This window comes from Notechis scutatus, chromosome 1 (genome assembly GCF_049901735.1).
Source record: "Notechis scutatus isolate UNSWTSFEM ecotype Mainland chromosome 1, rNotScu1.2, whole genome shotgun sequence".
Classification (NCBI taxonomy): domain Eukaryota; kingdom Metazoa; phylum Chordata; class Lepidosauria; order Squamata; family Elapidae; genus Notechis; species Notechis scutatus.
In genome coordinates, this window is record NC_142009.1 from 27,167,364 (window position 1) to 27,190,222 (window position 22,859).

General features: G+C 38.5%; 2 protein-coding genes across 3 annotated transcripts in view; one reads left to right on the top strand and one right to left on the bottom strand.

Annotated features, from left to right (window-relative positions):
* SELENOI (selenoprotein I) overlaps window positions 1–15,390 on the bottom strand; it is a 42,322-nt gene extending 26,932 nt beyond the window's left edge. Inside the window, exons 1-2 of one of the 2 annotated variants that reach the window (XM_087959576.1) lie at window positions 15,116–15,323; window positions 20–88 (exon numbers count right to left, since the gene is read on the bottom strand). In XM_087959576.1, coding sequence (XP_087815702.1) covers window positions 20–88; window positions 15,116–15,187 — 141 coding nt within the window. In that variant the 5' untranslated portion in view covers window positions 15,188–15,323. Of the gene's footprint in view, window positions 1–19; window positions 89–15,115 lie in introns of both variants that reach the window. The other variant, XM_026671548.2, reaches the window with a different exon arrangement.
* A 4,416-nt stretch (window positions 15,391–19,806) lies between these two features.
* The window catches only part of PBK (PDZ binding kinase), a 5,128-nt gene continuing 2,075 nt past the window's right edge, over window positions 19,807–22,859 (top strand). Inside the window, exons 1-5 of the mRNA XM_087951469.1 lie at window positions 19,807–20,074; window positions 20,939–21,035; window positions 21,678–21,820; window positions 22,443–22,612; window positions 22,731–22,854. Coding sequence (XP_087807595.1) covers window positions 20,011–20,074; window positions 20,939–21,035; window positions 21,678–21,820; window positions 22,443–22,612; window positions 22,731–22,854 — 598 coding nt within the window. The 5' untranslated portion in view covers window positions 19,807–20,010. The remainder of the gene's footprint in view (window positions 20,075–20,938; window positions 21,036–21,677; window positions 21,821–22,442; window positions 22,613–22,730; window positions 22,855–22,859) is intronic.

Here is a 22,859-nt window from a genome sequence, read left to right on the forward strand (position 1 = left end):
GGATAAGAGTTTTACTCACCTTAACTACAGTGTTCCAAAATGGATGCATGACATACAGGGAAAGAGGGTTGTTGTCCACAGCACTGTACTATAAAGGAAGCCAAGAGAATAAAGACGATCAGCTGAAAGTCTTAGAAAGTTCTTCCAGGAAGCTTACAAGTAGGACATCTGCATTCATATCACCTTACACTTCTCCAGAATCAAACAACATGTTGCTCCATGGAAGTGGGAAGCCTCTACATCAGGGGTGTCAAACTCATGCCGTCATGGCGGCATCATGTGACGTATCAGAACTTTTTTCCCCTTCGCTAAACCCGGCGTGGCCAGTGCATGATGCATCTGGCCCGCAGGCCAGGAGTTTCACAAGTCCTGCTCTACATATTCTGACAATCATTTCTGGAGAGGCATTTATTAATGGTCTTTGCACCTGACAACTACACTTCTGGGCCAGGTGTCATAAAACTTGAAAGTGGCTTTGTACAGCTCAGATCACGTTTTGAGCTTTGTACAGCTCAGATGTTTATAAATACCTTTTAATTTCACAACCTCAGGGTGAGGGATAAAAGAACACCTCTTGTAATATGATGGCTGTGTTAATTCCACAAGATCAATGATAGGGAAGATAAGAGTACGGGAGTAATCTATTCTGATTGATTAATAGTGAGAAAGGCCATGTTATAGATCATAATTAGGTTGGTCTTTCTCAGTATTGAATATCTTATTATTCACAACTCAATGGAACAGATGGGACCAACGGCTAATGTTCATGTAACTGCTTGTCCTACAGCAAAATTTAAAATCTGGCTAAGCACCATATAATTAACTCACATTAAAAGCACTCCAAATTGTCAATCAAACTTCCAAATTACCATTGTTTGATTTGCCTTTCTCTCTGATGAATAAGGATTGCTTCCAGACAAATAAGGAGGCCTATGTTTGAGGGACTAACTATGATGAGTTCAATACATTTGGGTTGTGAGTTTGCATAAAGCACTTTCTGGACAGTAGATTATGGAGCTTAATACACATATGCATACATACATATTCTATTATGTTATTTCAGAGTGATAGTGGGTGGTGGTATGTTTCTGGAAGGGATGAATGAAGCAATCTGGCAGTTTATGCCAAGATTCCTGGTGTTACCCAACTAAGCAAGTGGGCACCCACAAAAGGCAGCAGCAGTATAAGAAGATGCTGATGGCACATGATCAGAATAGAGACAACAATAAAGACACATTTGCAAACTGGCATAGAGGCACAGAGAGAGAGAGCTAAGATGATGGAATGCTCCATAACTTTCCCTGACAAGTCAGCTGCATAATAAAATTATATTTAATTATTGTTTGGCAAAATATGCTGCTCCTTTTTGAAGAAAAATGGACTGTTGTTCCCTAGCAAATGAGACAAAAATGGGAACATGCTATTTTACCATACTGGCATGATAGGACCTAAAGAATTTAACCTGCATCTCAATACAACTTGTACTCTGAGTACAGAATGTTACTGATGTTGGATACCTAATGCCAAAAAAACTATTTGTAGCTAAGAGTTGAACTGGTGTGTGTGTGTGTGTGTGTGTGTGTGTGTGCGCGCGCGCACCCTGAGCCTGGCTGTTTGCTTGCAAATGTTTCACTATCCAGCTAGGCAATTTGATGATGTTATCTAGCTTGGTAATGAAATATTTCCAAACAGACAACCAAGAGAACAGCAAGACTCCCACAGATTTATCTGATTACAATGCTACAATACTTAAGTTGTTAGATGCATCATGTGTATACATCATTTCTGTAAAAAAGATGGGTGAACTTCAGAATATGCCATCCTACAAATACCCAGGCTTTCTGAAATAGAACTGTGTTTAATCCCTAAACTGAGCTTCAGGTCTTTAATATCAAAACAGATATTAAGCAGAATGAGGTATCAGAAGTATAATTATTTTAAAAAATAATAAAGTTCTGTCTGAATCCTTATTTGTAAACTTGATATACACCAGAGAGAACATAAATTTACAGACTTTGGAGCCTATGACTATATACAATGTTTTCACGAAATATTTGCAAAAAATTAACCTCAAGACAGATTGGTCCAAGTTGGAAAAGGCAAAAAGTCCTAATTCATCAAAGGTAAACAAAATCCCATTATTGCCTGAAGAGCTGAAGAAGCTTCTTGGATGAAAAGTGAAATGTCTTCATACAAAAACCAGAAAATCCAGTTGCCTCTTGAAAAAAAGCACCTTTGAGACAGCCATGACCTGGATGACCGAGAATCTCCCTAGACATCTCACTTAATAGAAATGTTGGGCTCAACTGGTCGTAAATCGAGAACTAAGTCAAGAACTACCTGTTCACTTCCCTTGCTACATAGGAGTTAATGACAAGGGAATTCCAGTGCTTTGTTGATTGATTTCTTCACATTAAAAGGTGTTAAAGGAATCCTTGGGCCCCTGCAATCTAAGGAAAGGCAGGTAACAAATAAAGCACACCAAATTGTCGCTTATGTTCTCTTGATGGATTGATTATATGCCATCAAAAGATATAGCCAGATATACATAGACAGAAAGTAATTTTGGCCACCTAAAAATAACATCTTTTAAATGGATATTTTTTTGCTATGCCATTAGCATCATCTCCAGAAACGTTTGAGACTTATTGCCATTTCATTCACTTGGCCTATTCAATTGCAGATTCACATTACTTTCAAAGCAGAACATTGAAGACATTCAGGCACAATGATTCTACTTAATGGTGTGGAATATTTAACAGATTGTTTAGATCTCATTATTCCTCCCTTTAGATGCAAGAGAGCACAGCCTAATTGTTTGGTCTACGCAGAAAGCATTTTGTCATGCTGAATATATCATCGTGACCATTGGACCAAATCCTGTAAAAGTAATCACATTCAGATATTCAAGCTGGATAAAGAAGTATGTAACCAAGACTACTACTGCAATCTGCTCTGGAAAATAAAATTAGCAATCCAACCAGACAGAAGGGATTCTTCCTGTAGTTCAATGATCAGCACCATTCAATATTAACTAAAAGGTTCTGATTTCAACTGTACATGGCTCACAAAACTGTTGGTTTTGTAAAAAAACAAGATAGCACAAAAGATTTGATGTCTAAAAAATGTACAACTGCAAATATTCTGGTTCACCTTAAAACCTGTACAGCTCCCAGTAAAGGCTACTTAAATGAAAAGTTACCCATTCAAATAAGTAATTGGGTTCCTTTCCTGAGGTATCCTGGCAGCCCCAATTCAAGCTGCACTGTTCTCTTTGTCAATTGTTTAGTTCTAAACCACAAGGAGGAATCAAATTACTCAAGGAAATTCTACTGCAAAAAGAGAGGAAAAAAAGCCAATTGAACCTAGATTAATGTAGATATTCAAGACTATTCACAGTGGACTATAATCTTTACACCATAAAGTAAAGAAGATTAAATACTACTAATTTAATCCCATTGTAGGAACACTTGAAAAATAGTCTTGTGTAATAACTCTCCCCCTTCCCCAAATATATAGTAAATATAATGGTATGTGAGGAAAACCTTTGGGAGTTGGTGAATCAATGCTATCTAGGGAACGGTCATATAAGAAACAGCGTATTATCAACTACAGCTGGACAGAGGGTAGAACAAGAGCAGTGGTGGGATTCAAATTTTTTTTACTACCGGTTCAGTGGTTGTGGCTTGGCTTGGTGGGCGTGGCAGGGGAAAGATACTGCAAAACCCCCATTCCCTCCACACTCCTGGCGGAAGGTTACTGCAAAACCTCCATTCCCTCCCCAATCCACTAACCTGCTTTCCAGCTCCTTTCTCCTGTGCAGGGAAACAAAAGAAGATCCAGCCAATCAGCTGGGACTCAGGAGGCAGAGAATAGATGGGGGCGGGCCCAGTCAGAGGTGGTATTTGTGGGTTCTCCGAACTACTCAAAATTTCTGCTATCAATTCTCCAGAACTGGTCAGAACCTGCTGAAAACCACCTCTGAACAAGAGGCTCAGAAGGGACCCTCCCCTAGCTTCTTAGGCTGTAAAGGAGAGGGCAGGAGAATCTACTTTAAGAGTTCCAATGCGTTACTATTATATTTTTACACTAAAGTAACTTATCTGATCTTATTTCTGTGTGGTCTATCTGGTAAGGCTGACAGCAGAGGATGGGGCTTATGTTCATCCTGCTTATTGAACAATATTCCAGTTTTGTATCACTGGAAGGCTCAGGTTATCTGAATGCAAATTACAAACACTGTGGAACTATTGTATAAAAAATATTGCATAGATTTATACAGCAATATCTTTAGATCATGAGCTTTTTATATGATCCTTTCAAATTTTCAGAACACAAATATAATTAAATGACCATAAAATCCTGGAAATTTGACATCATTATTAAAGTGATCTCAAAGGTCACTGAACCCAAAAAAATCATAATAAATTATCTTCATATAAATGTATTTTGGATGCTTCCAATAATAAAAAAACCTCTTTGGATCATATCTAATAATAGCATGATTTTTTTCAAGATAATTGTATATTATATATATTGAATGTATATGTATATGGAATACAGGTAGTCCTTGATCTGCCAGTTCCTTGGACAAGGATGCTTTTTTGACTGCATAGTCTAACTTAAATTTTAGGATTCCCTAGTGATTTTCCTTCAAGCAGATACAAACCGATTCAGTTTTTCCCCCCAAAATTTTAAAAGTAGCACTGTTTTGATTTGTGAAGTTATTTTGAAAATTAGTTGAAATATTTCTTTGATAATATATGTTGACAGTTGTTTGCTTTACAGATTCCTGTTTAACAGGTTGCTTTATCTCTGTAGAATTAATAACGTAACAACAACAGAAATAAAAATAGCTTACTAAGCACTTTAGCTAATGCTAAAGAAAACCCCGGACTCAAACTTGCCTCTTCCAAAATTCCCTTGGGCAATTCAACATCTTTCATCTGTAACATGGGCAGTGGCTTACATCACACTGATGCAAATGTTATAAATGGGAATGCAATCATAATGAATCTATCTTGGGAGTATATATCTTGGGCATTATGGCAGACACATTAATTGCACAGAAAATATATTCGCAAAAGACGTATCAAGGCAAATTGATCAAACACTGCTTGTCCATTCAGACTAGGGAATAATGATCCCGAAGTCCTGTTCCAACAAGGAAAAGGGAGAAGACAATCAGCTGACAGAGTTCAAGATTCACTTAGCAGGAAGTAATTTATAATAAAATTACTAGTGTAATCTATAATACATGCTTTCAATAGTGTCTGCCCTATTTCAAAATGCTGGCTGTTTTTAAATCTCTACAGCAACATTTGCAATTCCAGTCCAGAGAGGAACAGTACAAAAACCTACTTCTTTGAAATGCAGTGTCATCTCTTTTAATAGGGAACAAATTATCTAGATATAGGTATGACAAGTCAAGATATGATCAATCAAAACCAACGTTATTTCCCCAAAAATCAACATTTATTATGCATAATATATATTTATTTGTTCATTTTAATAACTATATAGCTTAATTTTCCATGGAGATTATAGGCATTTTCCAATATCCTGTGCAGTTTGACTCCTGGCAATTGCTTGGAAGTCTCTGCAGTTTTCTAAGCAAGGGTTTTTTAGAAGTGGCTTGCCATTGACTCTTTCCTAGGGATGAGAGGAAGTGACTGGCCCAAAGTCATTGTCAACTCATAAAATATTTCTATGGTCTTTTTAGAGTTGCCAACAGAAAGGGAGGGGGGAGCAGTGCGGCATTCCATAAATAGTTTTCAAAGATAGTAACTAGGTGACTGAAGTTTCTGCCATGCAAAATTCTAATTGGAGAACATGATTGACGACTCTTGGCTATGGATGTGCCCCATTGGAGAATATGAATTATGATATACCTGGGGGGTGGGTGAAAACCAGGGTCAAGAGTAACAATGAATTATGTGTCTCAGAGTCGGCTACACCCAGGCAGTGCCAGACATGTTAACTCCCAATAAATCCTTTTGAAGTTTTGGGAGTTTGGCTCGAGACTCATGATTTAATTGGGGTAACTACGGAATCCTGACAGTCACACAGCTAGCTTTGTACTTAAGGCATGACTAAAATTCATGGTCTCCCCATTTCTAGCTTCATGTCTTACCTACTACAACAAACTTACATGCCCCCACCTCTCTATATATTTATACATATACATACACACACACACACACACACACAAATACTAATCAATCCGACTAAGAATTTTTACTGGAATGGGGGTAAACATATTCTTATGAACAATAAATGAATTTACTGCAAGCAATATTAATTTGTTTGACCAATCATGTAGACACATAGAAAATCTAAAACCTAATACTGTCTTAAAATGTTAGAAAAATAAAAATCTGCTTTTGTATTCAACTGTCACTCCAAACAATAGCATATATGTCACCTTGATCAATGATCTATTCTTGAAGCAACAATAAAGGAAACCATTAATAGATATTTTAATTAATCAGAAAATGAAAGCAAAAAAATAAACTCTATAACCAATAATTCTGCCTATTTGCAGGAGATACATTGATTCATTCCTTAAGCTGAAGTTCCTGCTCTTTTTTCATGTTTGTCTGAACTAAAACTCTCAGATCAGATCTTTTTGCCAATACATGTGTTGTGTGTATTATATAATTCTGAGCAAGCCTACTAAAATTCTAGAAGTAAGAACTATGACCATCACTGAGAAAAGTGTTTTCACATCAGACTTGTAACATTAGAAGGAACTCTGAATGGCATGAAACAGCATAGCAACATGTTTCCTTTATCTGGCTAATTTCATTCAATGTAGCTCCTAGTCCCCAAATACGATTTCATTCATAAATTCCGGAAGAAATAGTATGGTTTGAAGCTAGGATTAAAAGCTATGAGAGCAACACTCAGAAATGTAGAGATCCTCCCACCACAGATTTGATTATTTCTTTCCAAAGGGAAAACGATGAGGAGGAGCCAGTGCACGCAAATAGAACAGGCTGAGCAAAGTCCTGAATTTTTCTTTAATCTGCAGTATTTTACCTACTAACATGTCAGCAAGAAAAGAAAAAAAAAAGCTTGCTGCCAAAATCCAGAAACTGCCATTCACAGCTCTGCACTTGTCTGCACTCTGCAAAGAGCCAGCCGTGCACTGAATAAGTGCGATCATTACAGAGGAATTATTTGCAGACCAGCTGACAATCTAATTCAGTGAGATATAGATTTCCTCTAAGAAAAGGATCAATGCAGATCCTAGCAGTAGCTCCCTATGAAAAACGTTTTAATTTTTTGCAAATCCAAAACCAGAGATTTGAAACTGTGACTGACTGCATTGAAACCATATTGAGAATTTATCCTGTTTGGAACATTCTGATTTACTACTGAATTGATTTACATTCCATTTTTCATAGAATATACATAAACTGTATGTTATAAATTCATCATCTAAGAACTAGTATAAAAATAAACCTGTCTTTTAAAACCATGATTCGAGGATTGAATGTTCTAAATTACGTATTCTCAAAATGTATTATGTATACAGGTAGTGCTCAACTTATGACATTTGAACCCCAAATTTTCATTGCTAAGCGAGACAGTTGTTAAGTGAGTTTTGTCCCATTTTATGACCTTTCTTACCATGGTTGTTCAGTGCTTAAACAGCTTAAATCGTTGTTAAATGGTCATAACTCACTATTTTCGATGCCATTGTAACGAAACAAATGACTGTAAGTCAAGGACTATCTATATATAAATGCTAGAGTAGATGGGACTTTTCTTGATTCTAACAGGGTCCTTCTAAAAAAAGGGTGTAAAACACCCCTGGTATATTGCTTCAGGACAATAGTTGACAGGGGAAGAACTTACCTATAACCTATCACTTTATCTAACTGAAATATGCGTGGTAAATTCCAACTTCCGAGGCCAAAGATACAGAGCTGACTGTTGTATGTTTGGTTGTATGATTGACTTTGTTTTTTCAACTGCTTTGATTCTGCACGTTAATTTTTATAGTATTTATTTTTTAAACTTCACATATTTTTCAAAAAATAACTCCAAAGCGGATTTTACTTATTTGCCTGGTTCAGGCTGTAAAGAAAATCAGCTTAAAGAAAGGGCTCAACTTCATTCCTTAGCATTATAAGGCTACAAAAGACTCCTGTTTGAATTCCACCATTGCTGGCACAGAAGGAGTAGCCCTAATAGTCTGACTTAAGAGGTTGTTGCAAGAAAACTCAAGAATATTGGGCTCCATATCCCAAGAAAGACATACTGAGTTACTTCAAAGCAGTTTCCTTTACAGGTAGTTCTCAACTTACAACCATTTGTTGACAATATATCTTTTCTTGACTAATGTTCATTCAGTCAATTATAAAGTCATAACTTAAAATGTGATTATATGTGAGTATACAGATAAAGAATTATGCAGAGTAAGGAAGATACAGCGAACTAAGAAAGTTGTTGGGAGGTACAAGTATGCAGGTTTTGTGTACCAAAAGTTTGGCATATCCTGCTTTTTGTCCTGAATGAACTCATTCAATCTTTCCAGGTGTAAATCATTCAAAGATTTTCAAAGCTGTGGCTGATTTGAAGAATCTACTTTAATAAACACATAAATCATGGACTGATTAATCCTGGGTGGGGAAAAACAGGAATTTTTAGAGACAAATTATTGTGAGTGTTTTGTGGTTTTTAAAATGTGGTAGGAGACGCTGCAAAGCAGTGTTATTGCCACTCCTGGAAACATACTCCTAGAGAATGATTTAAATTAGGGGTGTCAAATTCAATTTCATTGAGGGCCGCATCAGGGTTGTGTTTGACCTTGGGGTGGGGGGCAGATGGGCATGGCCTGGGTGGCCGTGGCCAGCTTGACACCATTCGTGTCAGGGGGCACCTGTGATGGCCCAGATGGGGCTGGGGGGATCCTCCTGCAGCCCTCTGCCAGTGAAAACAAAAGGGAGCTCCATTTTTGCTGGCAGAGGCTGGTCCTTCACTATTTCCAAGGCGGCCCCGCAGGCCAGATCTAATACCCCATGGGCCAGATCCAGGCCATAGGCCTTGAGTTTGACACCCCTGATTTAGATAAAGCACTTCTTGCTGGTTCTTGAGAATAGGGTATACAGTATGTGTGTTTTATGACATATTGTAGACAATTCAAAAAATTGACCATAGTTTTTTTTAACATTTGACTTGCGAGGTACCCTTTTCAGAATCACTGGATATATTAGCAATTTCACAATTTACTCAATCATTTATTCAGTTTTATCATGTAGATCAAAGTTTTGCCCCATAGAGTACATTAGTACATCTAAGCATATTACTATTTCTATGATTACAACAAAAATATGACATTTTTACTGAGATCCAAGATTATAAAATAGGCATAGTTAAATTATTAGAAGGCTTCCTTCCAAATTCAGTAAAAGTGGAAAGGAATGCCTCTTTTGTTGACAACGTATTTACTCAAGTTTTAGGTCTTCTCATTTCTATTTATTGTAACACATAACTCATATACTTTTGTTTCCTTGGCAATTTCACAAAACATACAAATAAGGAAACAAATCCAAATTAACAGCAAAATAAATTTAAATTGATATTATTAAATTCTTTAGATTGAACATTTAAAATTAAAGACGTTTCAAACATATTTCAGCAGGCTTTTCAACTGTAAGTATGCCTCATGGTAAGCCATACTATAGTTGTATGGAAGATTACAATAATGCTTATTCATAGCTAAGCACATTGTTCAATGTTTATTCAGCAAATCAGGCCCTCTGGCTTATTCAATGAAAGAAAGCAGAAGCAAGCCTTTTCTCCACTTGTTCCACTAGAATCACACAACTTGCTAAACTGTGAATGAAGAGGTGCTTGTGTTTTATCTAAAAGCAATTAAAATGGTACCATACACACACACACACACACACACCAGCTGAAAGTTTTTAAAAGGGCTATTCTAATCTCTAAAGGAAGGATGTTCAAAAGAGCAGGAGAGAAAGGAAATTGTCTGGTCCCTGCCCGCTGACATTCCTTGGTTGACAGACCCTGCAGCATGCCCAACCTGCTGGACTGGATTGTCTGCTAGGTGTGCAGCATTCTGAGGAGGGACCAGGTCATCTGAAATACTTGGTGATTGTCCAGAGACCACAGATGCTATATGGGTGTAGAAATAGTTATGCTTCGTTGCTCTTACTGGCATAGATTCCAATAGTGTCTCTAGCTTGTGTTCAATAGTCTTTGTTCCTCACCTTTTGCCAATGGTGGTCTAGGCATTTCTAAGTTGTTTTAAGTTCCTTCAACTCTACCATGGGAACAATGAGCAGGGAGAAGCCATTTCCACAGCCTGGTTGCAAACAGCTCATGGCTCACTACTTGGGAACCCCTGCCCTAAAAATTTGGGGTAAACGTTTGAATTTCTCCTTGAAATACCGTGTTTTCCCAAAAATAAGACCCAGTCTAATGTTCTTCTGGGCCCTGAAATAAGCACTTGGGCTTATTTTTGGGGAGGTCTTATCTTTTTCACGTGCAGGAGGTGGAGAGCATGGGGGCCAACGGGAGTGGGAGTGATGCTACCGCTTACCCTGCCCTCTGTCTCACCTGTGTGACAAGCCCCGAGCTCGTGTTCCTGCGGCTGCAACAGGCCAAGTTCTCGGTGTGCCCCTGACTCTGCCCTCCCTGCCTGCTGCTGCTGGGACACTGGAGCTTGGGTCTTGTCACTCCGGTGGAGCTGCTTGTGGCAGAATGCCATGAAGCTCGTCTAGCAGGTGCATGTTCTTGCAGCCCGATGCTGCATAGTGTTGCCTCATTGTATGCATGAGTGGCTGCACCGGTGCATTGTGCCTCACAGTATCACAAGCAGCTACAGAAGTGGGAGGCCTGGCTGTGGCGATCCTAAGGTAAGTGGGTACAGGGTGCATGGGGCACCTCCAAACTCCTCACCCTAGATTTTTACACCTGTGCCTCACCTCACCTCGTAGAACCAGATGGTGGGTGGGACTTAACTAGGCCTTATTTTTTAGGTAGGGCTTGTATTAGGTGCAAGTGTGAAAATCAGGCTAAGTCTTATTTTGGGGGGAGGTTGTATTTTCGGGGAACCATGTTATTAAATCTTTAAGGGAGGGTTTTTTTTGAAACCTTACACACAGCTCTACTCTTTTGAATAATCAATTATTATATTTTATAAACTAATAGAATACAAAGACATTCTCTTATAATGCTTCTGTGTATTTAATTACACGTGGAAAAAGGATTTGCCAAATGTTGTATGTTTGAAAAAGGTCCAACGGGGAAAAAGGTAAAAATAGTATACGCAACAATCCTGAAAAACAGACGGAAAGCAAGCAAGCACAGAAAAACAAAACAAAATGATTTTAAAAACTTCAAAATGATGTAGCAGTTATAATAACCATTACAACAAGCTTCTCTCAGACAACAGTACTACATGTCTAAAGCAAGTGTTGTACCCCAACAAGAGGCTCCAAGGAAGTATAACTTTTTTTACGTAACAGCATTATGAAATTGAATTTGTCAGGACTATCTTCCTGAAAATCGGAACTAAAAGCTCAATCTTTGCTCTGGAGAAAAGGGGAGCTTAACTGATTTGCCGCCTCCGCATTCCCAGAGCTAAGAGGGAATTTTGAATCTGATTCTGAATAAATCAGTTGCACCATATTTGCAAATATAGCTCCATCTATTAGGCAAAGAGAATTTTCTCACATGATTTCTGAGTTTTATTCTCTCACGCTCATGAATAAACTCAAGTAATTCAGATTCCCCATTAAGTTACGAAATTGATTCACAAATCTACAGTTTTCCGCAAAATGATAATTGTGCAACATATGCAATCATGTGGTTGGAACACAACTATCTTTTGGCAATTCCAGCAAAGAAGATTCAGCAGAGTAAGAATTAATATCTTCTCCAAGTCAAGTACTGGTGATTTCAAGAGCACACCCATATTTTTTTTCAAGTTGTTTAGAGATGGGATTGCTATGACTTCTTCTAAAATTGTAATGGAAAAATATATATGTGATAGCTGAGTAGATGGTACATAATCAATCTCTTAGGATATTCTTAAAATTGTTCAATATAGTTTATACTCACAGAAGTACTAATCAAACCTAACTTAGCTTCCCAATTCAGGTAGTCAGAAAATGCTGCCACCTGCTGAGACAGGTCTTAGCTTTTCAACTTTTATTAGAGAAAGGAAATGTGAGCTACTGGCTTGATTCATGCATTGTGCCAATTCATGCATTTAGCTGGTTTTAGCAGTGTATGTTGAATGTGAACCCAGACACTGACATTAAAGTATAGTTTATAATTATCATGCTGTATTGTCCCTGCCAATAAAGCTTATTTAATAAACCCAGATTAAACAAATGAAAATTGAATGCAATGTACATACAAAGTAACTGAGCTTCACATGCAGCAAGATGCCTGATTCAAAATAAAGAAAAGGGTAATTATGGTCCAAAGAGAAGAATCCTAATGCAAAAGGGTTGTTCTGCATACTCCTTCAGGATTAAGGCCAAAATTAAAATGGAAAGATCTGATACCCCACTGGAATTTTAGGGAGCAGTACATTACAAGTAGTCCTTATTTAATTATCACAATTGAGCCTGTGATTTCCATCAGAAGTCATTGCCATCATTAAATGAGTCACCATGTGACTTGACTTGATTTCACAACCATTTTTAGGACAGTCATAAAATGAGCCACCATGGCCATTAAACAAATCATGTGCTCATTAAGTGACTCACATGTGAAGCAAATCCATTTCCTGAGTGGGCCTTTTTTGCCAGAAACCTGCAAAAGTCACAAATTGTGGTCATGAGACTGTGGGATGCTGCAACCAGTCATAAATGGAAACCATCTGTCAAGTGCCTAAAATGCAATCATATGATCACGGGGTGTTTGTGTGTAGGAATCGTAACTTTGAAGCTAAATGGTAACCAACTTTTCTGATGCTGTCATCACTTCAAAGATGATTAAAGTTATGGTTATTAAAGATATAAACGTAATGGTTGTTAAACATCTATTTTCCAAAGCAACCAAAGGCCAGACAAGGAACAATGGATGGAAACTGATTAAAGAGAGAGGCAACCTAGAAAAAAGGAGAAATTTTGACAATGAGAACAATCAACCAGTGGGACAGCTTGCCTTCAGAAATTGTGGGTGTTTTATCACTAGAAGCTTTCAAGAAAATAATGGACAGCCATTTGTCAGAAATGGTATAGGGTCTCCTGCTTGAGTAGGGGGTTGGACTAGATGACCTTACAGGTTATTTCCAACTCTGGTTATTCTGTAAACAGCTAGCTGTCCAAGTAGAAAACTCAGCAAGTTACAGAATGATGATAAAACACAAGCAGCAATTTCCCAAATCTTTCCCTTCCATAAAACTTAAGGTGAGTTGTGAATTTTGTAGGCAGAAGTTCCTTTACAGAGAAGGAAACAAAAGGATTCTATATTGTTGAGGAAACCTCAAAAAGTACAACTCTTCATCCATACACACAAAGGAAATGAACAACCAAAGAAAAAAGACTCCTCTGCAAAGAAACAAAGGGGATAATTTTCTTGCTTACGTTGTAGTGGCAGAAATCAATTACCTTATGGTGTTTAAGGAAGACTGAAGGAGTCAGCAGGTAGATGAAATAGCATTCTTGTGGCTTTGTGGCTTTTACTCATTTTACTATTAACTGCACAGTATCTTCAAAAGCAATGTTCAGATGATTTTCTTACTCTTATAATTCTCTGAGTTGCTCAAATTCAGACTCAAATTCAATCAAAGGTCACTCACCCATGGGAATTTCTTTGCTTCAGTTTCATTTATAAAATTTATATCTGTCATCCATCAGGAGCTTGGAGAGGGAGAACTGGTTTCCTACTGTGAAATAGTTGATCTGAGAAAGCAATCAGCCAACTCACTTAATGACTGTCCATGACTGAGCATGGACCTGGGTGTTCCCATTCCTAATTCAACACATTATACCCAACTTTGATTGGCAACTGGCAGTGCTTGAAACAGCCTGATTGTTAAGCAGCTTGACTAGTTTGTATAAATAAAGTATGTGCATGCATAAATATCCTTTTCTGTGCCTTATAGGAGTTATAAAAATTGCAGAAGTGAGAGCAAGGCAACACTAAGTCTCAAACGTGATAAATATATATCCATCATCTGTTAAAAATAAATAAATGAATAGATTAAAAAAACCCAAAAACAAACTCAATGGATCACTATGTCTTTTTCTGCTTTCTTTCTGTGACAGTAGTCAAAGACTTAGCTTTGTGATTGAACTCTACATGGCATGGCTAAAAAGCAATCAGCAAAGTCACCAGTGGAGTTAAAGTATTCCCACTATCATAGTTTATCTTGGGAAGTTGCAAGAAGCAGAGATTACTTGGCAGTTACTGGATCCTAGCTCCCTTTTGTCCTATATCCTTGTAAGAAGACTCAGTTTATAATTCAGGGAGATCACTGAGTCGAAATTATGGAATTCTTTGTCATGCCCATATTCCATTCTTATAGTTTCCAAAAGATAGTAGAGAAAATATTACATAGCCAGATAGTGAAAGCACATCTATGTGCAAAAGGATTATTCACAAGCTTAAAGCCTCAAAAGCAGCTTCTTGGCAAGCATAACAATAGGCAAATCATAGAATAAAAAGAATAAAAAAATGCATGCCACAGATGCATCTTTACTGAGTCACGGCTCTGAAATGATCCACGGGGATGGGCAGGTGGAGACATCTCAAATACTGTTTTGGCCATAATACCCTCAAATTTTCAGCTAGAAAGAGGCCTCCTTTATTCCAAACAGCGGCCCTTGGTGCAAGGTGGACTACAATCCCCATCAGCCTCGCTCATCTCACCGTTCGGGTTAGCGGCAATGGGGATTGTAGGCTAATTCAAGCGGCGAGTCGAGGAAAGAGAAGTACCGACGGAGCACGGCTGCTTCCCGCACGTAAAGAAGCTGCTGCGCCGCGGCTGAGCTATCCAAGCACCGCGTGTCTCCCTGGAGGGATTCCTCCCGTCGCCTTCCAGCAGCTCAGGGCGTCTCCTTTCCCCGCAACCCCAGCAGTCTTTCCCTCTTTCGGGAAAGCCCGAGGAAGCCCACCGTCTCACCTTGTACTTATCGAAGCCGGCGAGCTGCTCGGCGCTCACGTAGTCATAACCGGCCATGGTTAGCAGCGACATCAGACGGATCCGCTATGCAGAAAAGGGGCCCAGTCCGTCTCGCCTACCTTTCCCACGCGAGGCTACACAGGGAGCAGGAGCGCCGCCTGCATAGAGACACACTGAACGCTCGTCCAGCCCGGCTTCGAGAATAACAGGAGAAGAGGAGGAACTCACCCCCACCCCGCTCCAGCCACTCGCCGGTTTCCGTACTTCGCTGCTCCTCCTCCCGCGCGGTAGCTCCAGATCAGCCCATCCGTGATGTCACCGAATATCTACTTCCCCCTTTGGCGCGTCGCCATCTTACATGAAGTCGAGGAGTTGGGGATTGGTGGTGGCGCTGCCTGTTTTCAGGCAGGGGTCATTTCCCCTTCCAGCCTTTTGCGCTTCTTTTTGAAAGGCAGCTTGCTTTCAAGTGTACCGCTGGGATTTTAAAATTGTATTTATTGGGCGGACATAGAATAATACATTTGGAAGGCACCTTCAAGGTGTTGCCTTTATTCCTCGAATTCATTTGCAACTGAATACATTCCTGAGCCTGGCTCTTTTTCTACCCCTCCTCCGTTTCCTCGTTCAGTTCCTGATAGCCTCAGTCTTTCCCACCTGTTCTGTCTAGATCTAGAATATCTAATTGATCCACCCTGCTGTATGTGGATTTGTTGATAGGCTAATAAGAGCATGAGACCCAATTTTTGGATTTTGCTCTACAATATAATAATTCAAGCCACTTCCGTTTCTTTTTACGGGAATCCTTTATTTCCTACAATTAAAGTTATAGTATCTGCATGGTTTGTGGGAGTTTGTGTGTGCGTGATTCTGATAGGAGGCTGGCTGAACATTGGAAATGGTACACTACAAGTTAACTGTTTTTCTTTTACTGAAAAGGCAATTTTATAATGAACTGTTAACTGCACAAGTTGGCTTCATAAAATGCACTATTGCATCAGTTGACCTGTAACTCAGTGTATATTCTGTGACCTGAGTCCAACATTGCATAGATAGATGGTGAGGCTAAATATTGGGGGTAGAAATGAACATCTGCGTTTTAGAGAAAATGTCTAACAATCTAATTCTGCTGCTTCTACTGATCCAGTACTCTTCTGACATGTCCCCAAACTTGGGGAAGGGGGGAGGATAGAAGAAGAACTTACCAAATTTGCAGACAATACCAAGCTGGCAGAAATAACCTTCTGGGTTCAGTTCTAAGTGGGGAAAAAGACACTGAAAACATGGAGGCTGTTTGGAAAGATGGTTTAATGGTGAACAGGACCACATGGCTTGGAGCTCCAAAGTGAAAAGGACAATCACATGCGTAAAGGGTAAAGGAAAAAAAGGGGCAAGATGCTGAGAGACACTTAGTTATATACCTTCTGTTGGGCCCCACCTTGGTGTTTCCTGTTCTTGTGCAAGAAATGTATCCCATTGGCTGTCAGACTCCCAGGGGCTGGAGTCTTAGTTAACTTTGTAGACTTTGTCTGGACCACATGGCTTCACCTGAGTGCTGGCTGACGCAATCTTCCCAGGGCAGGTGGTGAGATGGGTAGAGGGCTTTGTTATGCAGAATACTCTGGCCCAGGCCTTAATGGCCCGCCTATTAACAAAGGTGGGGGGTTAGCTTCTGCCTCTCTTGGGTTTCTACTTCCCTTTTAGGGAAAATATTCTGCCTTTTAAAATATTTCTTAGGATATTGTAGGTGGGGGTGGGTGCTAACTTCCTATATAGGTGTGGTAAGAAAGAGCCAGATATTTCTGCATTATTTTGCCATCCCATCCAGATTTTTGCAAACCAAAACTGGAGCCCTAATTGTAGACAAAGAGAGCAAAGATGAAGCTTACATTTCCTTTCATTTGTTGTGTTGAGGAAGAGAGAAAAATATAAGTGAAGTCCTTTCTTAAACTGCAGCCCAAATCTGGTCACTATTTTTAAAACTTTATTTGATAATCCTGTATAGTTCATTATTTCCATCTTAGGGAAGGGCATGTAATGGAGAGCAGTTTATGATAGCCTGTAGCACAGTTCCCTTTTAAGTTTCACAAGACGTAAGGTTGTAAATTAATTTGGTATTTCTGCTACTCGGCAAATCCAGTGAGCCTAAATTTGAGAAAGAGGCCAAAGGTAAGTCACCCATCATCTTTTACTGTTTTCAAACAGCTCCTTTCAATCCTAGAGAAAACTATACCCATTCATTCTTTTCTATTTTTATCCTTTAATTTTTATAAATAATTCAATAATGCATATCTATTACTATTCCTCCCTCCTATTTTGCAGCCTTTTTTGAGTGCCCACAGCTCTAACCTGATTTGAACAGTTTACTGGCACAAATTTTAACTACATTTAGTGCTGTCTGTTGTTTTTTTTTCCTAACCTAGATTTATTAATTTGGATCTGAAACCCAAGATTTAAACATTGTAAAAATGGGCTCGTGTTAGATATTAAAGACATTTGCTGATGCAGCTTTGATGCTAGATTTTGATGTTAGTGGTAGGGAGTGGAACTATTCTAAGCAAAATGCAGTTTTCCTGTTTGATCTGTAAATACTGTAGAGTCTGTCCTTGAGAAGATGAGAACATTTTAGAAAGTGAAATGATATTAAGGCGTAATCTGTAGTTATCTTTGGCCTAATAGGCAAGTAACTGCATTGGAGCAAAATATATCCTGGTACATTAATTTTATACTTTCAGATTTCTAACTTCTGTTTGTTAGATAGCCATTGATAAAACAAACCCCACGTTAAAAAGTATTCGAAGCCTTCTCCTTAACTTTAAGTGTTAATCTATTCATTTCTGCACATTCTAATATTTTTATTACATTTTCATCTATAGGGATCTTTTTGTTTTTCCACTGTTGTGCAAACACAATTCTAGCAGCTGTTAACATGTGTAAAATTAAATATGTATTCCCTTTAAAATACCCAACAAAATATTTCTGGTTTTAAATCTATATATTGCTTTACAATTGTTTCTAACCATGACACCACTTACTCTTGAATAGGTACTTGACTTGAGTGCAAGCTGAGCCCAATACTGAACCTAATTCATATATTCCTGTTTTTTTAGTTGAGGAATAAATTTTAGAAAAAGAATTCAGTATTGCTCTGTGAATGTACCTATGAAATTCATTCTTCTTGATCTAACTTCTTAGATGATTTTGTATTATATCCTTTTTGTTTGTTCCCATTTTGTTGGACCCCAATCCTGTTCTCTTAAAAATTTACATAACCACCAAGCAACGCCTACAAAACTGGTAGTAGAAAAATCTGAATCCCATCAGTGGACAGTATGCTTTCAAATATTTTGACTGCCAGCTTTAAGTTGATCTAGTGAATGATTTGCTAATACAAATTACACACTAAGAATATAAATCATTTATTACAGTACACATACAATACAGCTATGTATGACATCGACTCTCTGTCACCCCTGAGGATTTCATGGATGAATCCATGTGGTTTGACATAGTGAAGTGTTTGATGCCCCCTTCTTCCCATTCCAGCCAATAACCTTGGCATTCCTGGGGGGCTCTCATGCAAATACTAACCCCAGTCTTTCTTCCCTTAGCCTTTTCGAATTGGTACTGGCATTTATTATTTTATATGCTGCCCATCTCACTGATAAAGCAACTCTATTTAGCTCGGTTGTAGTGAGTAAACCAGCCCGAAATCATGTTTTTTTCTATTCCTGGTGCTTTCTTGATCTGTCTCAGTTAGCAACCCCTTAACTCAGGGGTCCCCAAACTTGGCAACTTTTAAGACATGTGGATTTCAATTCCCAGAATTCTCCAGCCAGCTTTCTGGAAATTGAAGTCCACAAGTCTTAAAGTTGCATAACAGATAAGAGATAATCAGAGTTGGAAGGGACCTTGTAGGTCATCTCATCCAACCCCTCACCCAAGCGGGAGACCCTACATCATTTCTGACAAATGGCAGTCCAATCTCTTCTTGAAAGTCTCAAGGGATGGCGCTCCCACAACTTCCAAGGACAAGCTGTTCCATGGGTTGATTGTTCTCACTGTCAGAAAGTTTCTCCGTATTTCCAGGTTAAATCTCTCCTCGTTCAGTTTCCATCCATTATTCCTTGTCTGGCCTACAAACTTTAGAAAATAGATTTATGAATAAATAAATAAATTTAGAAAATTGCCAAGTTTGGGGGCCTCTGCCTTAACTATTCTCGGATAATAGAAAATCTGGGACAGTAATCTGGTCCATCAGCCCACTCCATCTGCTGCTGAAATCCTGCTTCTCGTTCAAGCTGCAAATTCCCCTTTTCCCACAACACGCCAGCTGCCCACCAGACAGAGCATCTAGCATTAGCCACTCCTCGAATTCGTCCGCTGCGTGTCCCGAACCTCCAATTGGTCCGTTCCGCTTTGCCCCGCCCCCGCTTAACGTTCTGTTTACGCAAGCGCCAGCAGAGATTCAAACGGTGGCGGAAACTGCTGGAGTGGTTGAGACTGTCTTGTTTCGGTGAGCGTCTAGTTAACGGCGGCGCGTCTTCTCCCGTGAGATTTTTTTTTTTTTAAAATCCTGTCTCTTACCCTGCTGCGTCTGTCATGAAAGCCTGTGCTTTTGTACACGCTGAATTGGATGCTCCCTCTCTCGGGAGGGCCTTAACGGTCTAAGGAGGGGGAGCATCTCGCCTAACCGCTGCTTTCCCCAGTTTGCAAGCTCTTAGTTATTAAGTTATTGGATGTATTTTATACTGTTTCTTATTACTAATATAAAGCTAATTTTACTTCTGGGTTCTCTGAGCGAACTTCAGCCAGAAAGTGACCCCTGCTTTCATCTGCATTCGTGCATTTGAAAATTCTTCCCAATTTTTTTTTCCTGCAGAAACATCTATATAGCTATGGCTGCAGAAGCTTCTTTCAAGACTCCTCCTAGTAAACTAGAAGGAACAAGAAGGAAATCTGGTGAGGCTGCTCTTAGTGAAGATATGGGGGAAGCTTGAGAGTCATTGGTTAATTTAACTTTATAAATTGATCAATTTATAGTTATGAGTGATCAAGCCTATTGGAAAAATTAGAAAAAAATCTTTTAGATTCAGAGCAAGGCTTTTGTGGTGGAAAAATATGGCAGTACATGACTTAAAGGTGAATGTAGCTCTTGGCACACAATATTCCCCTTTGCATAAATGAAGTGCTCAAATTGATTTGTAGTGGGGGTGGGGGAGAGAAATCTCTGTCAGAAAATGCAAGAAAGTGGTAACTCAGTTCCTACCAGAAATACACATTGCTGTTGGCAGAGGAGGATGCAATGAATGATTATTCTAAAAGATGAGAGTGATGGAATACATTTGTAAACTTTCTCTAAGTGCTCTTAAATGCTTCTTATTCAAATGTAGCAAAGAAAAGATTTTAGTATAATTTATATTTAAAAATATATAAATGTTATATATTTGGGAGAGGATAACTTTTTATGTATATGACCATGTTTCCATGGCCATCATTTTATGAATTACTCTGCTTCCATGATAGTGAATGTGAAGAGATAATGCTGACTCCAAATGGCCTGATATATGGTTGAAATTGAAATAGGTTTATTTTAAAAAACAAAGTTATAGGACAGATCCTTCAGCACATCCCTAAAGAGAGAGAGAGAAAAGCACTATGACATCTCAACATATCAAAAACTTCAAAGAATTTTAATCAGTTTGTGCAAGAAATTATTTGATAAAGTCTGATCTTGGTTACTGAATTAGACAATCCATGCTTGCAATTGTAACAAAAATGTATGTCCTATACCATAAGCAGCATGTTTTCTTTTTTACAATATAGGACAAAGTACTTCTTCATCTACGCTATCTATTCCAGCTTCTCCCTTCATGAAAAAACTGGGATATGGAACCGGTGTCAATGTTTACCTTATGAAACGGTATGTTATCTTAATATATTCCAACGTATTTAGATTTCTAAAACATCACCTCATAGGTCACTTAGCAAAGTTGGGAAAAATGAGTGATTTAATTTTGAACCTACTAATTGATTGTTACAAGCACGGTAAATCTGGATTTATCTGAAGTGTCACATTGTCTTATGTCTGCTCTACAACTCTGATTTGATAATATGAGTTATTCCTGCTTTCTGCTTGTTGTTTGTTACAAACTGTTATGCTGGGATAGCTCACTAAGAGGATTTAGATATTATGAGACAGAAATATAAATTAATTATTGATTGTTGTTGAACCAGATAATAGAATTGGCTTTGGTAGTGATGGGTGGCTTTTTTTAATTTTTAAATTTCATAATAGTACTGGAGGCTCAGAAAAATGATTTGCTTTCTGAAAGTTGAACTATCGAAGGAAAGTTATTTTAAAATGTCTGATTTATTTGTGCAAATCATTTGGCAGGTAAAAAAATGCCCAAACTACTTCCCATAGGGACTGAGAGCTAATTCTCAGCAATGGTTAAATTTCTGTCTATGCTAAAATAATGGAAATCGTATTTCATATACAGAAGTTTTAGCAACTTAGTTTACCTAGACTCACATTTTTAACTAAAGTCTTTTTTTCCCCTAGGTCTCCCAGAGGGATCTCTTGCTCTCCCTGGGCTGTGAAAAAAATAAATACCAAATGTAATTCCAGCCAGCAAAGTATTTATCAAAAGAGACTGAACGAAGAAGCTAATATTCTACAAAACCTTCAGCACCCAAACATTGTGGGTAAGATTAAGTGGGAAAAGTGGAAGATACTTATATTTGTGAGACTTTTTAGTTGACATTTCCATTGCTCTACCTGGCTAAATATAGAGAAATGTCCTCAAGTAGACATAAGCAAACTGTACTGATGTAAATGACAAGTCCTGCTATGAATGAAGGCAAATATACATGTCCCTGGATAATGGTGCAGGATCAATGTGGGCCAGTCACCAGGATTAGCGGTTTAGTCTTCCAAGCTTTCAGACTTTGGAAGCCATACCCAACCAAGCACCACATAAATACTAATAGATAGCCCAAAACACATATTCCAGTAGAGAGAAGTTCCATGAGGATGGGTTTCAACACAGATCCAAAAACTTGGAAGATTAAACCTCTGGTCCTGATGGCCAATATATATTAGATTATGCAACAAGCCCTACTGTTCTATTAATCTTTCTTAGGTACCATGGGAGTTTTCTTGAAGTTTTTTCAGCACTATTTAAGAATAAATACTCGACTGAAAAATATTTGGAGAATTATAAAAAGTACTCTGGCCCAAATAAAGTTTGAATTACCCTGGGAATAATAAAATAGATGGAAGGTTGCCCCTGGGGACACTGACAAATGCTAAGTATGTGTTTTGAAGGGTTTCGTGCATTTGCTGAAGCCAAGGATGGAAGTATGTGTCTTGCTATGGAATATGGTGGGGAGAAGTCCCTGAATGACTTGATTGAAGAAAGAAATGAAAAACACAAGAAACCTTTTCCAGCTGCCACCATTCTCAAAGTTGCACTGCACATGGCAAGAGGCTTAAAGGTAGGCTGAATAAATTGAATATGACACTTCAATGTGAACCTTCAAGGGCTGATCAAAACAAAAATGGTAAAGCTTACAATACCCTTTGTAAATAAAATCCTTCTCTTTTGATTTTCAGTATCTTCACAATGACAAGAAATTGCTTCATGGTGACATAAAATCTTCTAATGTTGTCATTAAAGGTGACTTTGAATCAATAAAGATTTGTGATGTGGGTGTGTCCTTGCCTCTAGATGAAAATATGATG